This window comes from Microcaecilia unicolor, chromosome 8, assembly GCF_901765095.1.
Source record: "Microcaecilia unicolor chromosome 8, aMicUni1.1, whole genome shotgun sequence".
Taxonomy (NCBI): domain Eukaryota; kingdom Metazoa; phylum Chordata; class Amphibia; order Gymnophiona; family Siphonopidae; genus Microcaecilia; species Microcaecilia unicolor.
This window is the reverse complement of record NC_044038.1, coordinates 67,119,277-67,138,563: the sequence shown is the minus strand read 5'-3', so window position 1 is coordinate 67,138,563 and position 19,287 is coordinate 67,119,277. Positions and strand designations below refer to the sequence as shown.

At 44.2% G+C, this 19,287-nt stretch overlaps 1 protein-coding gene across 2 annotated transcripts in view; it reads right to left on the bottom strand.

Moving 5' to 3' along the window:
• Positions 1-3,342: 3,342 nt before the first annotated feature.
• The window catches only part of LUC7L (LUC7 like), a 97,914-nt gene continuing 81,969 nt past the window's right edge, over positions 3,343-19,287 (bottom strand). Inside the window, exons 7-8 of one of the 2 annotated variants that reach the window (XM_030211419.1) lie at positions 12,639-12,665; positions 3,343-5,315 (exon numbers count right to left, since the gene is read on the bottom strand). In XM_030211419.1, coding sequence (XP_030067279.1) covers positions 3,815-5,315; positions 12,639-12,665 — 1,528 coding nt within the window. In that variant the 3' untranslated portion in view covers positions 3,343-3,814. The remainder of the gene's footprint in view (positions 5,316-12,638; positions 12,666-19,287) is intronic. The other variant, XM_030211418.1, reaches the window with a different exon arrangement.

Below are 19,287 nucleotides of genomic sequence, written 5' to 3'. Positions count from 1 at the left end.
AATGTGCGGATTAACCTTCCTGTTTAATAACTGATCATAAAGTGCACTAGAAGTAAATGTAGGACTGATAAATAACAGTCTGCTGTATTGAAGCAACCCCAATCAGGGGTTGATTGGGCACTTAATCACTGGGCATTTAATCACAGTTCATTTGAAAGAGTTAATTGCGCCACATCACGAATGCAACCAGGATGGTAAAAGTGTTGGAAAGAATCATTGCTCTTTACTGCTAGTTGGGAGGTTCAAATGTGTTATTTTGGATTTGTTTAACATTGTTTTTAAATATAATGGCAGAAGATAAGATGTTTGAATTTGAATGGGGATGATTCAAGAAATTGACCTCTTCCTCCCCCCCCCCCCCCCCCCAACACACACACACATTCTAAGCAAATATATTACAGTATGGTTGCCACAGAGTAACCAAGCTAAACAAATCAGTTCTTGCTCTTAAATCTTATATATGAAAATATGTCATGCATATTAACTGTGAACAGCCTAAAAACTCACTGTTTGCATCACTTGCTAGCTCTCCGTAATGTGGCAGAATCTTAGTTATCACAGCTCCATTGCGTTCAGAATCTGGATTCAGACAGACTGAGGCATCCTCAGTACCTTGTAATACACACTTAGTTTTATGCAGCATAAACATCCATCAAGGCTGGAATTACAGTCCAGACATCTCCAAGGACACCCAGAAGAGACGTCAACAATTTTTGATAATGAAACCAGGTGCTCTCCAGTTAGAAGCTACTTTTTTTTTTTTTTTTTTTTTTTTGCGATATCCATACAAAAGTGTCATCAGATACCAGGGCTTTTTTTGAGGGGCTACTTGGGGGTACTGAGTACCGGCACCTTTTTCATGGTCTGTTAAAATTGACCCATGGACCCCAAGTTTTAATGAAAGAGCTAAGGTTCTGCACACCAATTCTGCCTGGTCATGGATTGTGTGACTGATTGAAGGGGATCTGGCTATTGTGGGGTGGGTCCATCAGTGATCACCCCACCCCTGAAGGGTGGCCTGTCATTTGAGTACCGGCACCTTTTTCACTAGAAAAAAAACGCACTGTCAGATACCAATCTGTAAAATATGTCTTCTATGAGTCTGTATACCGCTCTATACATTGAAGGACCCGAGCCACAAGAGGACAAGGCAGAAACACCTAAATCAGAACTTGGGCCGGCCATGGGAGAATTAATGCATCAACTCCCTCAGACCGAAGATCCTTTCAAAGACTGAAGAACTGAGGCACCAGCGCATTACTGGATGTCACTATGAGATCCATAACTGGTCCGCCTCACATCTACACTATGCATTCGAAGAACGTCTCATGAAAGGACCATTCTATGGGATCCAATGTGTATCTGCTCAGAAAGTCTGCTTCCACATTGTTTACATCTTCCATGTGCACCGCTGAGAGGTCCTGAAAATGCATCTCTGCCCATTGCACCAGCAACGCAGCTTCCTCCGTCACTGGATAACTCGTCATGCCTTCCTGCCAACTGACATAGGCCATGACCACAGCATCGTCGGAAAGGACGTGAACATCCCTGCCTATGAAAAGCATAGCCTCAGTCTCGTTACCAGTAAGCAGTTTACAGCTACTAAAGCCATCAGTTAACTGACATCCAAGGGAAAAAAAAACCCTACATAAATAATGATCAAAATCTAGGTTGCCAAGCCTACAACACTCTATTTAAGTTCAATTGTCATTGCTGTTGGAAACACAGCTTTTTAAAATGTCTAAACAGCAATATACATTTCCCATAAAATGAATACATAGTAACATAGTAACATAGTAGATGACGGCAGAAAAAGACCTGCACGGTCCATCTAGTCTGCCCACGATAAACTCATATGTGTATACCTTACCTTGATTTGTACCTGTCTTTTTCAGGGCACAGACCGTATAAGTCTGTGCAGCAGTATTTCCCGCCTCCCAACCACCAGTCCCGCCTCCCATCACCGGCTCCGGCACAGACCCCGTATAAGTCCGCCCTCCCCCATCCTAGCCTCTCAACCACCAACCCCTCTTCCCCCCGCCACCCAATTTCAGCTAAGCTTCTGTGGATCCATTCCTTCTGCACAGGATTCCTTTATGCCTGTCCCACGCATGCTTGAATTCCGTTACCGTTTTCATCTCCACCACCTCCCGCGGGAGGGCATTCCAAGCGTTCACCACCCTCTCCGTGAAGAAATACTTCCTGACATCTTTCCTGAGTCTGCCCCCCTTCAATCTCATTTCATGTCCTCTCGTTCTACCGCCTTCCCATCTCTGGAAAAGATTTGTTTGCGGATTAATACCTTTCAAATATTTGAACGTCTGTATCATATCACCCCTGTTCCTCCTTTCCTCCAGAGTATACATGTTCAGGTCAGCAAGTCTCTCTTCATACGTCTTGGAACGCAACTCCCATACCATCCTCGTAGCTTTTCTTTGTACCGCTTCCATTTTTTAACATCCTTCGCAAGGTACGGCCTCCAAAACTGAACACAATACTCCAGGTGGGGCCTCACCAACGTCTTATACAGGGGCATTAAAATAGTGAACAAAAACAAACAAACCTGCTGCAATATGTACTTTATCTGCAGAATTTTGAGACAGTTCTATTCTTGTATGTTACATTTTCCACTAAGCATAAACTTGCTGAAGACTGCACAAATCTATCTATCAAAAAGAAGAGTCACAAGTGCCATAGGTCTGTCTTCCTTAAATCTAGCCCTAACTCTCAAACAAATCTGAACAACTGGAAGACAAAAGTAGAGGAATACTATAATTTCATTAGGCTGTAGAGAAAAGAGCGGATTACCTTATATAGGGACTGGACAGCATTAATGGACACTTTAAAGGATGAGCTAACTCCTGATTTAGTGCTATTGCAATGAAGACTTGTGGTTTTGCTTTTCTTAAGGAAAAGCAGGACAAGACCCTTCACAAAAGAGCCCAAAACCAAGTGTATTGGCTCAGCTGGTACCTTATGGCAGGGAGTCATTTGCTGAACATAAGTCAACAGGCTACAGAATACGCTCTTACCTTTATCTCAATTACTACAAAAGCCATAGATAAGAAGAGGTTGATTTTAATGGATCTCTGGTTATTTTCAACCTGTAACGATGCAATAAGGATTATGGCAAAAACTGTATGTTTGCCCCTTTTTTGTTTGTCGTTCCCCTGCCTTCTTTCAACTTGTGGTCCTAAATTGGCTAGTCAGGGTACACCAAAATCCTAGCATGAAGCTCCAAAAAAAAATAAAAATAAAAAGTAAAACCTAAAGGTAAAATTAAAAAAAAGAAAAGAAAAGAAAATCAAGTAGGAAAAATGCATTCTTCTACGGACATATTTATTATAGATGAAAAGGTCACAAAAATGCATATTTTGAGGGATAGTTTGAATATTAGAAAAGTGGGGTGCACAAGGATAGGGAAAGGAAAGAAAAGGAATAGAGGGCCTCAACCCTCAGTGGAATGTACTCCTTTTTTTGTTTTCAAAATATTTATTAGTTGCTTAGCATACAATGAGATACAATAAAAAGAACCAAACTCTTATACAGGTAAGTATGAACGACTAACATCCTTTTCTAATGTCAGATAATCATAACAAACAACAATAAATCTAAGCAAAAAGAGAAAAATTAACTGCATCAGTCAGTGCAGAAAACAAAGGAAAAAGACTGCACTTAAAGAGTGTTATCTGCTGGTCTTTGATTTAGAAAGACCCAATAGTCATGCCATTAAGAGGATTTTATTGGTTGATTTATTGTTGTTGGAGCCTCTTAGTAATGTAGTAATAAAAGTAGACATATTGTAAAGAATTTTTCAATAAAGTTGTTTTTCCAAAACTCCGACCTGCATTTGGCTCATTTCTGAATGATTTAAGGAAAAATTCATAGGCATGCGTGCCGCAGCAAAGCCAGTCCCTCCCCTGTGGTGTGTAGCAGGGCCACAGGAAGCCTGCCCTGCGGGAGGCTTTTTGTTGAATTTAAAACCTTCATTTTTGCGATTGCGCCGCCGTGTTCTAGTGCGACCACCTGAGCGGTTGTTCCAGGGTCGTCTTTGTCCTCTCCCTCTCCCTCTGGATGGGTTTGCTTGCAGCTCAGGAGGTGGAGGCACTGCCGCCCACTGCTTACGGGGTGGAGACACTGACGCTCGCTGCTCATGGGTTGGAGGCACTGCCGCCCGCTGCTCATAGGATGGAGGCACTGCCGCCCGCTGCTCATAGGATGGAGGCACTGCCACCCGCTGCTCAAAGGATGGAGGCACTGCTGCCCGTTCATAGGCTGGAGGTACTGGCACTCGCTGCCCATAGGGTAGAGACACTGCCCCTCGCTGCTCAAGAGGTGGAGGTACTGCTGCCCACTGCTTACGAGGTGGAGACACAGCTGCTCGTTGCTCACGGGGTGGAGGCCCTGCTACCCACTGGTCACGGGGTGAAGGTCCTGCTGCCCACTGGTCACGGAGTGAAGGCCCTGCTGCCCACTGGTCACGGAGTGAAGGCCCTGCTGCCCACTGGTCACGGAGCGGAGGCACTGCCGCTCGCTGCTCATGGGGCGGAAGCATTGTCGCTCGCTGCTCATGGGGCGGAAGCATTGTCGCTCGCTGCTCATGGGGTGAACGCATTGTTGCTTGCTGTTCACGGGGTAGAGGCACTGCTGCTCGCTGCTCAATGGGTGAATGCATTGCCGCTTGCTGTTGATGGGGTGGACGCCCTCCTCGCTGCCCACGGGGTGGACGCCCTGCTCCTCGCTGCGGACGGCCTGCTCCTCTCTGCGGGCGGCCTCCTCCTCGCTGCGGGCGGCCTGTCCCTCGCTGCGGCCGGCCTGTCCCTCGCTGCGGGCGCCCTGTCCCTCGCTGCGGGCGCCCTGCTCCTGCCCCTTGCTGAGGGCGCCCTGCTCCTGCCCCTTGCTGAGGGCGCCCTGCTCCTGCCCCTTGCTGAGGGCGCCCTGCTCCTGCCCCTTGCTGAGGGCGCCCTGCCCCTTGCTGCGGACGTCCAGCCCCTTGCTGCGGGCGTCCTGCCCCTTGCTGCGGGCGTCCTGCCCCTTGCTGTGGGCGTCCTGCCCCTTGCTGCTCACGGGGCTGACGACCTGCTGCTTGCTGCTCACGGGGCTGACGCCCTGCACCTCGCTGCTCATGGGACGGACGCCCTGTACCTCGCTGCTCACGGGGTGGACGCCCTGCACCTCGCTGCTCACGGGACGGAGACACTGCCGCTCGCTGTTCACGGGATGGAGATACTGCAGCTCGCTGCTCACGGGATGGAGACACTGCTGTTCGCTGCTCACGGGGCGGTGATCTTCGTCTGCTGTGGCTGGGCTGTGATCTGAAAAGGAACGAGAACAGAATAATATTTGAAAAGCTTACTGTTATGAACTGGTGCCCCAACAGCCAAGAACTGAGGGATGTGCAAGTGAACAAGAGGTGAGGGAAGCACAAAAGACACTTTGCCTCAATCTCCGATAGGATAAGCAGAGCTGGGGCAGCAACTGAATGTGGATTAATTTACCTGCAAATAAACTCAGATGCTCAGCAGTTTTACACAGTGCCCCTACGTTGATAGGGAACAATCTAAACCCAAGCGAGTCTAACCAGCATATGCTCTTTAGCAAAGACATATATAGCTATGCAGGGGGACTGGAATTGAGGCTGAGAGCTAAGTCTACCTCTGAGAACTCTAAAGTCCATCAATGAGTTTTAAAGTTTCAAAAGCATACTTGTGGCCCAAGCAAGAATATAAGCCATTTACACAAGTAATATCTGATTACCTAGAATAATATACAAGTTTATACCTTGCACAAAAGCTGAGAAATTAAAGTATTGGTAGAAATTTAAACTAAAATATTAACGATTTGATTATAGGTTTTTAATCACCTAAATATTTATAAATTTAAAAAGTTTTCAATTTCTTTCTAAATATACCTTAGTCTTCTTCCTGATTAATAATATACGGTAATAAATTCCAAATTTTTGCCAAGTGGTAGGACAGTAACAGAGAACCATATGCACACGTGTTTAATGCTAGCCACAAAAGGAAAGTTAAGGATCCATTGCTAATTCGATCAAAGTTTCCTACCAGATACTACTACTACTTATTATTTCTACAGCGCTACTAAGCGTATGCAGTGCTGTACACTTGAACATGTAAGAGAGAGTCCCAGCTCGACAGAGCTTACAATCTAATCAGGACAGATAAGGGAATTACTTAAAGTGGGAACAATACACACAGACACGGGAACTGAACAAGTGAATAGGGGTTAGGAGATAAAAGCAGCTTCAAAAAGGTGGGTTTTTAGCCTAGATTTGAAGACGGCCAGAGATGGAGCTTGACGTACTAACTCAGGAAGTCAATTCTAGGCGTATAGTGCAGCAAGATAAAAGGAACGGAGTCAGGAGTTGGCAGTGGAGGAGAAGGGTACAGATAAGAGAAATTTACCCAATGAACGGAGTTCCTGGGGAAGAGAGTAGGGAGAGACAAGAGTGGAGAGGTACTGAGGAGCTGCAGAGTGAATGTACTTGTAAGTCAGTAAGAGGAGTTTGAATTGTATGCAGAAATGGATAGGGAGCCAATGATAAAGAAAAAGACAGTACTGACCTTAATGGTAATGGTGCCATGCCATGAATAATATTAAATATTAGTGTACATAATTTGAAAAGCGCCCGTGTCTCTATTGGCAGCCAGTGCAATTGTTTCAATAATGGTGACACTCTTTCCCATTTGTTCACTTGGTATATTAACCTAGTTGACGTTGTGATAAAGTCACATCCAGGATAGTTGGGTTAAGGCAGTGCCAGTTTGAAATACAAGTCCCAGAAGGCATTGCAGGCAAGGAGCCAGGGGGTGAGATGAAGAACCCGGACTGGACTCCTAGCTGCAATAGGGGAAGATATGGGTGTAAGCTGGCAGGACGTATAGATTGGCTGCCACTAGGGGGAAAGAGAGATAGGAAACCCTGTGTGCAGGAGCTCATCATTAGTCTAATGCTCAACTCAGCTGGTATGGGTGTGGGGGAAGCTAATGGAAGGAGAATGATTGGTTGTGAGAGCAGAAGCCAGGGATTGATTAGGCAGGTGGGAAGGAGTCCCAGGGAGGAAAGAAGCAGTTGCAGGCAGAAAACTCTTGGGTAAGAGAGGTCCCTAAAGTACTGAAGCAGGCTGAAATCCCTTGGGTGTGAGGAAGTCCCAAAAGTATTTGCAGGCTGAAAATCCATGGGTAAGGGAGGTCCCTAAAGTACTGCATTTACCAGTGAAGCTGATGCAGGGTGAAATCCCTTGGGTAAGAGGAGTCCCTAAAGTATTGAACTCTCCTGAAGGTAAAGAGAGTAAAAGGTAGAAACTGCTGTTTCGTGGTTTAAAAGGTCATCTCGAACATTCCTTAATCTACACTTCCCCAGTTGTAAAGGCCTAAAATATAAACCAATGCATGCGTCTAACTTCTCCTACCTGAGTACACAGCTATGGAAAGCACTGCCGCGCAGCTTAAAAACTACTTATGAACTAACTAAATTTCGCAAATCCCTGAAGACCCACCTATTCAACAAGGCATACCAACAAGAGCAACAACTACAAATGTAAAACATCGCAACCTGCCTATTATCAACAATGTTCTTGCTTATATCTATTTGTTTGAATTTCGATCACGCTATTTTCTATGACATCTCCACCCTACCTGCTATCAGTAACGTCTCCTAATCATATTTACCTGTCTAAATTTCGATCATGCTACTTTCTATGTAATATTTATTTATTTATTTATTTGTTGCTTATATCCCACATTTTCCCACCCATGCAGGCGCAATGTGGCTTACAGAAAGTTAAATAAGACTACTAACTGTTATCTCCTAATCTACTAATAATGACACATTGTAAGCCACATTGAGCCTGCAAAGAGGTGGGAAAATGTGGGATACAAATGCAATAAATAAATTAACTGATGATGATGAACTGAAAGAACTGCTTCTATTTGGAATTGAACTACTGCTTATTGTGCACTGGATAAAGAGCCCAGACTGGAGCTGACTGTGAGCCTGTATTGAATCCTGGTATGCGCTGATAGCCTACTGCTTAAAGGGGACTATTTGCCACACACTTTCAGGTGGCTTATATGTGCTTAAGATTGAAGGTGAATGCTGCTGTTGGAACTGTGTATCAGGTCTACTAGAAACCTGCATGGAATAAAGTCTTTAAGATTGAAGTTGCGGGTGGACATTTATTTCTTGACTGTACCAGGAGCCTGTGGCTGGAGGAGATTGTTCTATCCTTGGCATTGACATGAGCATCAAAAGAAAGCACTGGATCAATAAGAACACCAAGTACTTTCACAGCTTCTTAATTTTCCAATTCAAATTTTTTTTCAGAGAAAGAGCATTATTTGGAAGAAGCAGTGTTTGAGTACATAACCAAATCAGTTTAGTTTTATCTGTATTTAAATTAAGTCAATATTTCATAGGCCAAGTTTCTACTGCATCCACACAGGATGGAATGAAATTTAGAGGTGCCATAGTTTCATCTTTCACAGGGATAAGCAAGGTAATATCATCTGCATATATGTAAAAATTGGCCTCCAATTCCATTGAGAACTCTTCAGTACACTTAATAAAACTGGGGCGAGCAGAGAACCCCCACTCTTAGCTCTCCAAGGTTCAGAGAAACGTTCTTGATATCTCACTCTAAGTATGATCTTCCAGGAAATCCTTAAACCAATTTTGAACCTTGTCAGAGATTTAACATATCTAATATAATAATTCACACCTCCAACGTTCTGAAGCTGACTCCGTGGCATTGTGGCAGTGAAGCTGTGTAGTGTTCGTAGGGTTCGTAATCGCACTCCCGATCACTGCCCCACCCTCGAGGGAACTCTGTATAGTTGCCAGGGAAAGAAACGCGACGTCAGAAGGAGAAGGGACCAACCACAGGCAACCATAATCGCTCTCAATTTCCCCAAACAGGAAATGAGGGTGGGGCCAGAGGAACAGCTGAAACCACAGCCTGTCTGAAGCGGCGTCTGTACTTGCTGCACTTCAGTGTTGGCGGCCGAGCAAGAGGTAAAACTTTTTAAACAGCACACGTCCTCCTTGCACTCGCAGGCCACAGACACAGAAGGAGGGAGGCGCTGGGCGGCGGAAATCGGAGGAGAGGGGGGGCGCGGATAGAGGGGGGTCCTGAGACGAGAGGGGGGAGTGGGGAGGAGGAAGGTAGAAGGAGGGTCAGAGGAGGAGGGACGGGAGAAGAGGGGGGTGGGGGGGTGATGGGGAGGAGGGGGAGGGGGCCCTGGAACCTTGCTAGCGCCCGTTTCCTTTCTGTTCGAAACGGGACTCTTTTACTAGTTTAGTAATAAACAATGATTGATTACATCAAAAGCCGCTGAGAGATCAAACTGGAGAACAATATCTTGGTAGCCTATACTCTACAAACTTCTGATATCATGGACTAATAACCCCAATAAAGACTCAGTGCTAGAGCCCCCCTCTAAATACAAATTGTTGTGGAAGCAGTATATTATGAAGTTCCAAATATGTAGCTAGTTGAGTAGCAGTTACAATTGCCTCTAGGCTCTTCACAAACATTGGAATTTTAGCAATGGGTCTGTAGTTTGCTAGTTCTTTACTACTCAATGGATTCTTTCAGACAGGAGTTAGTACCCATTAACAATGGAAAAAGACCCATCTTCAACAGTAAGTGTATTCGGACATGGAACCAAATTATAAAATCAAAAGGGGGAGATCTAAGCAAATATGTAGGACAAAGATCTAGTGTACAGTGAGTGAAAGAGAATTTATTCAACAAAGGTTATGCATCTTCTAACAGTACTGATTGAAAATTTGACCATATTCTATTAACTGCCTTAAATCAGTCTCTACATCAGGGACAACACCCTGAGAGATAGTGTAACTATTTTCTGAAGAATCTATGCAATTTCTGATTTTTAAAATCTTATTTTGAAAGTAATCAGCAAGTATATCTGCTGTTGGTAAATGAAATGAAATAGTATTAACAGAGTTGAATTCACTAAATTATGCCACTTTTAAAACAGGCAAATTCCAGTATGTCCTTTTAGCACCATAATCTTATATTAGAATTTTCAAACGGTGTGCCGGCTGCTCCCCTAGTGTGCCACAGGGAGACCGGGAATTCCCTCCAGATATCTAGGCAAATCGCGCGATGCTATGATCGCTTCCTCCCACTACTCGGGTCTATCTCCTTTGCACTGCGATCTTCAAACTTTGTGGTTGCTGGCAGGAATTAGAACAGGCTTTCCTCTGGCCAGCCCCGGGGTCCTTCCTTCTGATGAGTTTTCCGTTTGCCACATGGGAGGGAAAAGGCAGAGGAACAGTCTTGGAGCGGAAGGAGAGGAGAAAGGCCCGAGGAGTGGGTGGGGGAAGGTACGAGACCAGATTAGACCCGAGAGAGAGAGGAGACAGGCTGCAGATATGTGGAAGGGAAGGAAGAAGGGAAGACAGGCTGAACATGTGTGGGAGGGAAAAGGGGTGACAGGCTGCACGTGTGGGAGGGAATGGAAGAGGGGAGACAGGCTGCACATGTGTGGGAAAGAAGAGGGGAGACAGGCTGCATGTGTGGGAGGAAAAGCAAAAAAGGGAAACAGGTTGAACATGTGTGGGAGGGAAGGGAAAAGGGGTGACAGACTGAACATGTGTGGGAGGGAAGGGAAAAGGGGTGACAGGCTGCACGTGTGGGAGAGAATAAAAGAGGGGTGACAGGCTGCACGTGTGTGGAAGAGGGGAGACAGGCTGCACATGTGTGGGAAAGAAGAGGGAAGACAGGCTGCATGTGTGGGAGGGAAGGGAAAAGGGGAGACAAGCTGCAGATATGTGGGATGGAGGGAAGGAGGTAAGACAGGCTGCACATGTGTGGGAGGAAAAGCAAAAAAGGGAAACAGGTTGAACATGTGTGGGAGGGAAGGGAAAAGGGGTGACAGATTGAACATGTGTGGGAGGGAAGGGAAAAGGGGTGACAGGCTGCACGTGTGGGAGAGAATAAAAGAGGGGCGACAGGCTGCACGTGTGTGGAAGAGGGGAGACAGACTGCACATGTGTGGGAAAGAAGAGGGAAGACAGGCTGCACATGTGGGAGGGAAGAGAAAGGGGGAGACAGGCTGCAGATATGTGAGAGGAAAGGAAGGAAGGAAGACAGGCTGCACATGTGTGGGAGGAAAAGCAAAAAAGGGAGACAGGCTGAACATGTGTGGGAGGGAAAGGAAAAGGGGTGACAGGCTGCACATGTGGGACAGAATGGAAGAGGGGTGACAGGCTGCACATGTGTGGGAAAGAAGAGGGAGACAAGCTGCACATGTGGGAGGGAAGGGAAGAGGGGAGACAGGCTGCACATGTGGGAGGGAAGGGAAGAGGGGAGACAGGCTGCACATGTGGGAGGGAAGGGAAGAGGGGAGACAGGCTGCACATGTGGGAGGGAAGAGAAGAGGGGAGACAAGCTGCACGTGTGGGAAGGAAGGGAAAAAGGGAGACAGGCTGAACATGTGTGGGAAGAAAAAGGGGAGACAGGCTGCACATGTCTGGGAGGGAAAAGGGGACACAGGCCGCACATGTGTGGGAGGGAAGGGAAAAGGGGAGACAGGCTGCACATGTCTGGGAGGGAAGGGAAAAGGGGAGACAGGCTGTATATATGTGGGAGGGAAGGGAAAAGGGGGAGACAGGCTGTATATGTGTAGGAGGGAAGAGAAAAGGGGAGACAGGTTGCACAGGAAGGGAAGAGAGAGGGAAAACAAGATAGATTTGAGGAGGTGGCAGAGAAAGCTGAATGTGAAAGATCAAAACCAAAAAGACATAGGGCAGGAGGTTAGTAAAGAAACTGCAAATGGAAAGGAGGCCCTGGAAACAGAGTTAACAACACAGAGGAAAGCAGAGCCAAGGGAACCAGATGATTGAAAAAATAAAATCACCAGACTACAAAGGTAGGAAAAATGATTTTATTTTCAGCTTAGCGACTGAATTATATTGATGTTGAGGATTTACATCTGTTTGCTTTATTTGCACTGTACAGGAGGACATATTCTATTTCTCTAGTGTTGCACAATATGCAGAATCTGGTATTTCTGCTTTCAGTTTTTGTCTGCATGTTTTTTTTGCAGTTCCTTATTTTCAGGTGAAGGTCATGCTCTGCATTTGCAACTAAGGTGAAAGATTCTGCTGGCATCTGGTGTCTGTGCCCATCTTGTTCTGGTTTCCCAGTAGCAGATACACTGGTGTTCTAATATATTTCAGTTGCATAATTAAATGAATTAACTATTTCTGAAAGTTACAGGTATGGGTGGGGATGGAATGAATCTTAGCAGGGACAGGCGGGTATGGGTTAGATTCCAGTGGTATGCCTTGACAATTTCTGCACCTTGTAAGTGTGCCGTGAGGTAAAAAAAGGTTGAAAAACATTGCCTTATATATTAACATAATTTAGAGGATACTTTGTAATTAAAAATGGGGTTGCTGTGAGCATGCTTAAAAACTATGATAAACTTTGCAGTTAAGGGGCCTACTGAATATTTACTCAAAAGCTCAAGATAGTGTTCAGACTAACTTAACTTCTTGGAAATCATAGTTTGAAAATACAGTTTTAAAAAAACTCATGTTTTTGAAGAACGTAAACAACAAACCATACACACACAAAAGGCTCTCACCCCCGATCTCTGCTTCTAGACCTCGACCTGAAAAAAAGAAAATTAGAGTAGAAAACATGATATTGCATCTGCTATTCCTTGTTCATAAACCACCACTCTATACAGTATTATACATCAGAGAGTTGATTTATAAAATCTCATCTGTTCATGCTCTAGTTACACAGTGTTCATCATCCAGTCAAATCTAGACAAATCTGCAGTAAAATCCCCCTACAAGTAGATGAAGGCAGAGATCCAGAGCACTTTCAGACAGATGATCAAAAGCCCTGCGCTGTTCCAAAAAGCGCTCTAAAATCGTGCTGGAAAAGCGCGGGGCTTTACCGCACCGATGATCAGAGATAATTGCATGCAAATTTAAGCACGCAATTATCTCTGATCATGGGGTAGAAATGCGGGAGAATTGTGCCTGAGCATGCGCTCAGCACAATCCTCCTGCACTTGTTTGACAGGTCTGGGCTGTCAAAAGCCCAAACCTATCAAACACAGGGATAGGAGTTCTCCTTTATATGGTATGTAGCCCCGCCCAGCGCATCCCGGGATACACTGGGCAGGGCTGGGAGTCGTCATTTTGTGGCGTCGAAGGAAGAGGAGGGAGGCAGGCTACCTCCCTCCGACCCACAAGGTGGGGGGGGGGGAATGGAGAGGGGGGGTGAGTAGGCAGGGAGAGGGGGGGGGGAAGATTGATCACTGGACCACCAGGGACCCTTTGCTGGGGGGGTTGGGGGGGCTGGAGATCCACCGGATCTCCAGCCCTACTCCGAGGACAGGGAGGGAAGAAGGGGGGCCTGGAACGAGGAGGACACGGAGGGGAGCCTGGAACTAGGAGGACACGGAGGCCTGGAACTCCGAGGACAGGAAGGGAAGGAGGGGGGCCTGGAACTCCGAGGACAGGGAGGGAGGGAGGGGGGCCTGGAACTCGTCGGAGATGCACGGAGGCCTGGAACTCAGAGGACAGGGAGGGAGGCGGGAAGGAGGGGGGCCTGGAACTAGGAGGACACGGAGGGGTGTACTGTAGACATCAACTCATTTCTTCCTTTCATTATTTCATTACATTTTTCTAAACACAAAGCTCGCCCGTTTTAAGGGGCTTAACGGCTTGTATATATATATATAAAATCACGAATACAACAAAGTACAAAACACAACTAAAAGACAAAAAATAACACATGAAAGAAAAGACAATAAAACAATAAAAGCACATTGACTTGCAAAGTTCCATAGGTTACTATGGAACTTTGTAATTCTATGTACCACATAAAGTTATGATGAGAGCTGAGAGAGCACAAAGGCTGTCCAAACTTTACGCAGTGAGGTTAACCAGGCACCAGACTGAATATTGTTGGCTGGTGCCCAGTTAACCTCTGTGTAGTGGCACACGTGTTCCTCTGGGCTCCCTCTCCCCTTTCCGATTCTCCCTCCCACCTCCTTCCCCCCCCCCCCAAAGAAAATATAAGTAGGCTCAAGCCCCATTACACCCGTAGGCCACCCAGGCCTACCTTTGTTGGTGCCTGATGGTCTATGGGGAAATGGGCAGGAGGAATGCCCAGCGCATCCTGCTTTTGAAAATGGCTGCTGCAATCTCTAGTGGCAGTCTCACAAAACTCCAATGCAGAAAACTGAGACTATGTGCAGGGAAATTAAAAGGTTAGTGTTCCAATCAACAAGATGGAGTCGCCCCTGAGTGGATAACTCAGTTGGCGGGGTTGCAGAGTAAACTCAAAGCTCAATACACAGAAAAGATACACTATGAGCTATTAAAAGCCAGGCAGATTATAGATAAGGCTAGTAAGCTGTTGGTCAACAGATTAAAGAAACAAAGGAAGACTACGTGAGTTTTCTTAAAAACTTAGATGTAAAGATTCTGTTCAAGCTATTAGCCTCCAGGATGATAGGGTCCTAGGACAGTTAATTCATATAGATCAATCCTGGTTCATCCCTGATCGCTAAGAATATGATATTTGGAACGTTCTCATGTTAATGTGGGTGGCATGGACCCAATCTACGCCTTCTCTGTTATTGACTACTGATGCACAGAAAGCTTTTGATAAGTACCATGGATCTTTATGTTTAAAACACTGAAGAATATGGGGTTTGGGGCAGGATTAATAAGCTGGATTTGGGAACTTTATAGATAGCCCAAGGCCTCTGTTAAAGTGAATGGAGGGCATTCACATTTTTTGGACTCAAGAGAGGCACCACGCAAAGCTGATCCATTCTCTCCATTTTTACTTGCTCTTTTGGTAGTACCTATGATAGAAAGGATTTGGAGCAGCCTGGTGTTAAGGGTACAGAAGTAGGGGTACAGATCACAGAATAACTACTTGATGATGACATCCTTTTCACAGTAGGCTGACCCCGTATTTTTCTTTCACTGTTGATCTGGGAGTTGAAAAAATATAAAAGGCTATTTTCACTGTCAATATGACAAGAATTTGAAGATTTGTATTGATTAGAAAAAGGAGGATATAGTTTCTCTTTTAGATGGGCCCAGCAGAGTATTTGCTAGTTGGATGTTCAGCTCATTCTGGATTTTTTTCTCAGCTTTATCATCTCAATTATATGTCTTTGGTGGACAACACCAGTGGGGACTTGGAACTTTGGAGTTTATTAAACTTATCCTGGTTAGGGAGGATGATGAGTGTAAAGATGGTGACATTACCTAGGTACTTGTATCTTTTTCAAGTACTCCCGATAGAATGCACTTTTTTTTTTTAAAATTTGCATTTCAATTATACAACAGAGATATAATCTTTGACAGGAAATTCAGATTAATAAACAGAAGAAACTGACACATAGTCAGAATCAGAAAAATAAAAACTTAAACATAGTCCACAGTTCTTAATATCGTTGCTTCAAAGGCAGAATATCCTTCTTCCTAAAGTTCCTGTATACCAATATTCCCCAAAACACTTAGCTCAATCAGGATCCATCACTATATTTAGCCGATTCTTTTTCCTTTTAGCTGCTCAATCAACTTTGCTGCTCAGTCAAACCCGACACAGTCGCTGTGTTTTGCTCAAGGAGTCTTCAGGGGTTTAAACTATAGTATACACACTAATATTAAAAAGAATTAATTTATATAAATCTCTTCAAACCCTAACTCATAAACTTGTACACACCTCTTATAACTTAAATATATTCTTGACTGCAAAAGCAAAGCGGATCTCTGTATGGCAGTGGGAAAAATGGCGACCTGCACTGAACAACGCCAGTGAATGCACAGTGTTACAAGCTAGATCTTTAAATTCCAGTTGAATATGTCATGTTAATGAATCCCTAACCATTCCACTTCTTTGTTTAAACCAGTTGGAAACACCGTCTGATATTCCGCCTTTGAAGCAAGAGTATTAAGAACTTTGATGGTTAGAATGGACACTAACAAAAATTAATATCTGTGATTACTAGAATGTTTATGAGTTGGTTGAACTGAATACTGATGGCAGATATTTGATGTTAGATGGTGTTACAAGTTATATAATTTGAATGTAAACTTTCATTGGAGCTTATAGAATAGTGATAAGAAGAAAAGAATTACTCAGGCCATAGCAGGAATATTATTATTTTATTTTTTATATATTTTGTTGAATGTATTTTTGAATTGATTTATGTAGTATGAGTTTATTAATATGAGTGGTATGAATGAAAGGTGTGTATGACTAACATTAAACAGAAGAGCTAAGTAGCTTTGGTTGATAATTCATATGGATATTTAATAAAGGTTCATTTGTAATTAAATATTTTAATAGTTACTTAGTATATTGGTTTACCTCTTTCCCCCCATCTTGTTTAACATTATGATGATACCTCTTGGTCATCTTTAAAAAAACAAGGTATTTTGACATACATATATGCTGATGATGTCACCATTTATATCCCATTTTCTAAGGAATTACTTGACATAACTCACATAATTAGTCTATTTATTTATTTGTGATATTTATAACCAATTCAGGTTATAATTAATTGTTTGAGATATGGTCATTCTTTGTGAGGGTTTGTTTGAACAGGAACAATTTGAGGATTTTGTAGAATCTAGCCTATTCCTGTATATTACTTATTTTGGGTGGTAAGGAGTTCCACCATTTGGTTCCTAAGTCTGCAGCGTGGAGTTTTGTACATCACTTTTTGCATGGAAACCCTGTGCTCTGTCATCTTGGCAGTAAGGAATGGGGAATTCCTTGGTCTGCCATTTTAGGTAGGCACTTTCAGTTCACTGACCTTCCCTTCAGCTTTGCCAGTGCACCAAGAAATTTTTCAAAAGGCGACAGTGGTAGTAGCTTCCTTGCACAAGGAGAGAATCATGTTTGGATGATAAGTGCTAAACTGGTATGGAACAATCAGATTAAGACCTGGATCACTCTGGTGACTGCAGATTCATTGGAATGCAAAGTGAATTACACCATAAGTAAGCTGGATCCATCTCGGTCCCTAAAATTTGTAGGTGCTCTCTAACACCAAGAAGGGCAACATGCTTAGAACACAGGAAAGAATGAATAAGCTCATCTGTCGGTCATGATAGCTGCTATCTAACAAGGGTCCTTGAGTCTGGAACAAACTTCAGGTGTTGGAATTCATGGCTTTGATTCTTTGAGTTGGTTCTCCCACATGAACTCTGTGCAGACTTTCTATTTTGCCGGAACCAATACCAGGCTTCCTAATCTCTACAGCTTGGGAGCCCTTTTTGAAAAACTAGCATCACATTAATCATCCCCTAATCCACACTTACTGTGGCTATTTTATGTTTAAACAATTTTTATTGAAAGATATGGAAACAATTGACAACAGCATATCTGTGTTCTTATGACACAGAAGATAAGCTCCCTCACCTAAACCAAATATTTTCTCCCTACCCCCACCCCCCAAGTCTCTTTTACTTCAACAATACATACATTGGTATAATTTGTGTAAAATACAAACAATAACAACTTAAGATTCCAAGCCATGTGAAAATAGCAACTTATATAACAAACATGTTAAATCGTCTAATCAACTTGCAATTTCACTTTATACGGTCTCATCCCTACTCCTCTCCACTCAAAATTAACTACCTACATTAAAGTGAGGTCTCAAATCCTTACACCTCCATAACACATCCTCACTTTATGTGTAAACATTTTCTACTGAAAAAGAGGACATCCAAAAACAGCAACTTAGTTATGCTTTATATATTAAAGTAAACTTCCTATCCTAGGAGATCCCTTCCTCCAACCCCTAAAGTCAACCGGAGCTTAGTTGAAGGTTTTCATGGAGGGTACTAACCACAAACAAGCCCTGGGGGTCCCAAGCAATATACGGACTAAAGGCCAATACAACCAACGTGCGGATTTCTCCGAACTATTAGATACCCTATACAGACTGCTCCCCCCCACCCAATATCCCCTGCTCCAGCAGCTAACCAAGCCTAACAATTACCACCTACCCCCTAAACTCCCTCTCCCATCCACCTTGACAGTGCAGATCAATATTAGAAATGCTGCAGATATCACCTATAATGTGTTAACAATAAGGCTGCAACCCCGAGGACCTAGAATTTGCAAATATAGGTTCCAAAGCAGCATAAAACGCTGTCTATGCTTAGGGTCCCCCTTGCCTCCCGAGTGACCAAAAGATGCCCCTGATTCCTCCAATGCCAAAATGCCATTGGGTCTGGTCACCAGGCTTAATTTGTGGCATAAGAGGATAGCATTTCTAGTCAGGGGATGATAGGCTCCAGGTTTATCAAGTAGAAATTGTTCTAACACCTGAACCCTGTGGTCCAACAGCCAAGACAAAAATCTGCTAACTCTCTCCCAAAAAAGCTGAATTCGTGGCCACATTTAGAACAGCCAGGGTCTTTGGGCTCCCCTACATGGGCTAATTGCACTCTTGGCATGTAGGCCTGCAGTATCACTCTGTAGCACATTCCCTGAGTCTTGCATCTGTCATCGGAGTGGGAATACCCCAGAGTGTGGCAACTACCTCCCATCCCTCCAAAGGGATCTCTGAGTCCTCTTCCCATCTAGCCTTCAATAGTGAAAAGTCTCTGCCGGGGTCTCTTTTAACAAGAATCCTACGCAACCCCAAAATCGAGAGATCCGAGTCCATCGCCTCTTGGAAGAATTCTCAAACTCTGGATCCCAGGTGGTTCCCCTCCAAAGAAGAAATATAATGCTTACGCTGTGTATACGCAAAGCGATTACCCCATGTGTCCCCCACCCAATCTTCAAGATTCTCAAATGGTAGAACTTTCTTTTTTTTTTTTCAGTTTGTAAAGTTTATTCAATATACCACAAACGTCAGTACAAAACCAAACTGATAACATTAACATTCCAGCATTCTCTAGTCATGTCCTTGGTAATTGTACAAAAAGACTAGAAATTATAACAAACTCTCCCCCCCCCCCCTTTTCTCCCCTTGTGAATCCCCTCCCCCTCCGCCTTCCTCCCCCACTCCCCTCCCCCCCCAAATCCTACTGCCCTTCCCCCCCTATAGTGTCTGTTCCTTTACCCCCCCCCCCTTCTACTCCTGCCTTAACATCCGCTCTAAATGACTCCATTCTGTTGCTTCAGGATTATACCTCCCCCTTCTTTTATCTGTTAGTTCCTCTAACATAGATATTCCCCTTATTTTCTCAATCCAATTCTTCACTGTTGGCCCTCCTGTCTGTTTC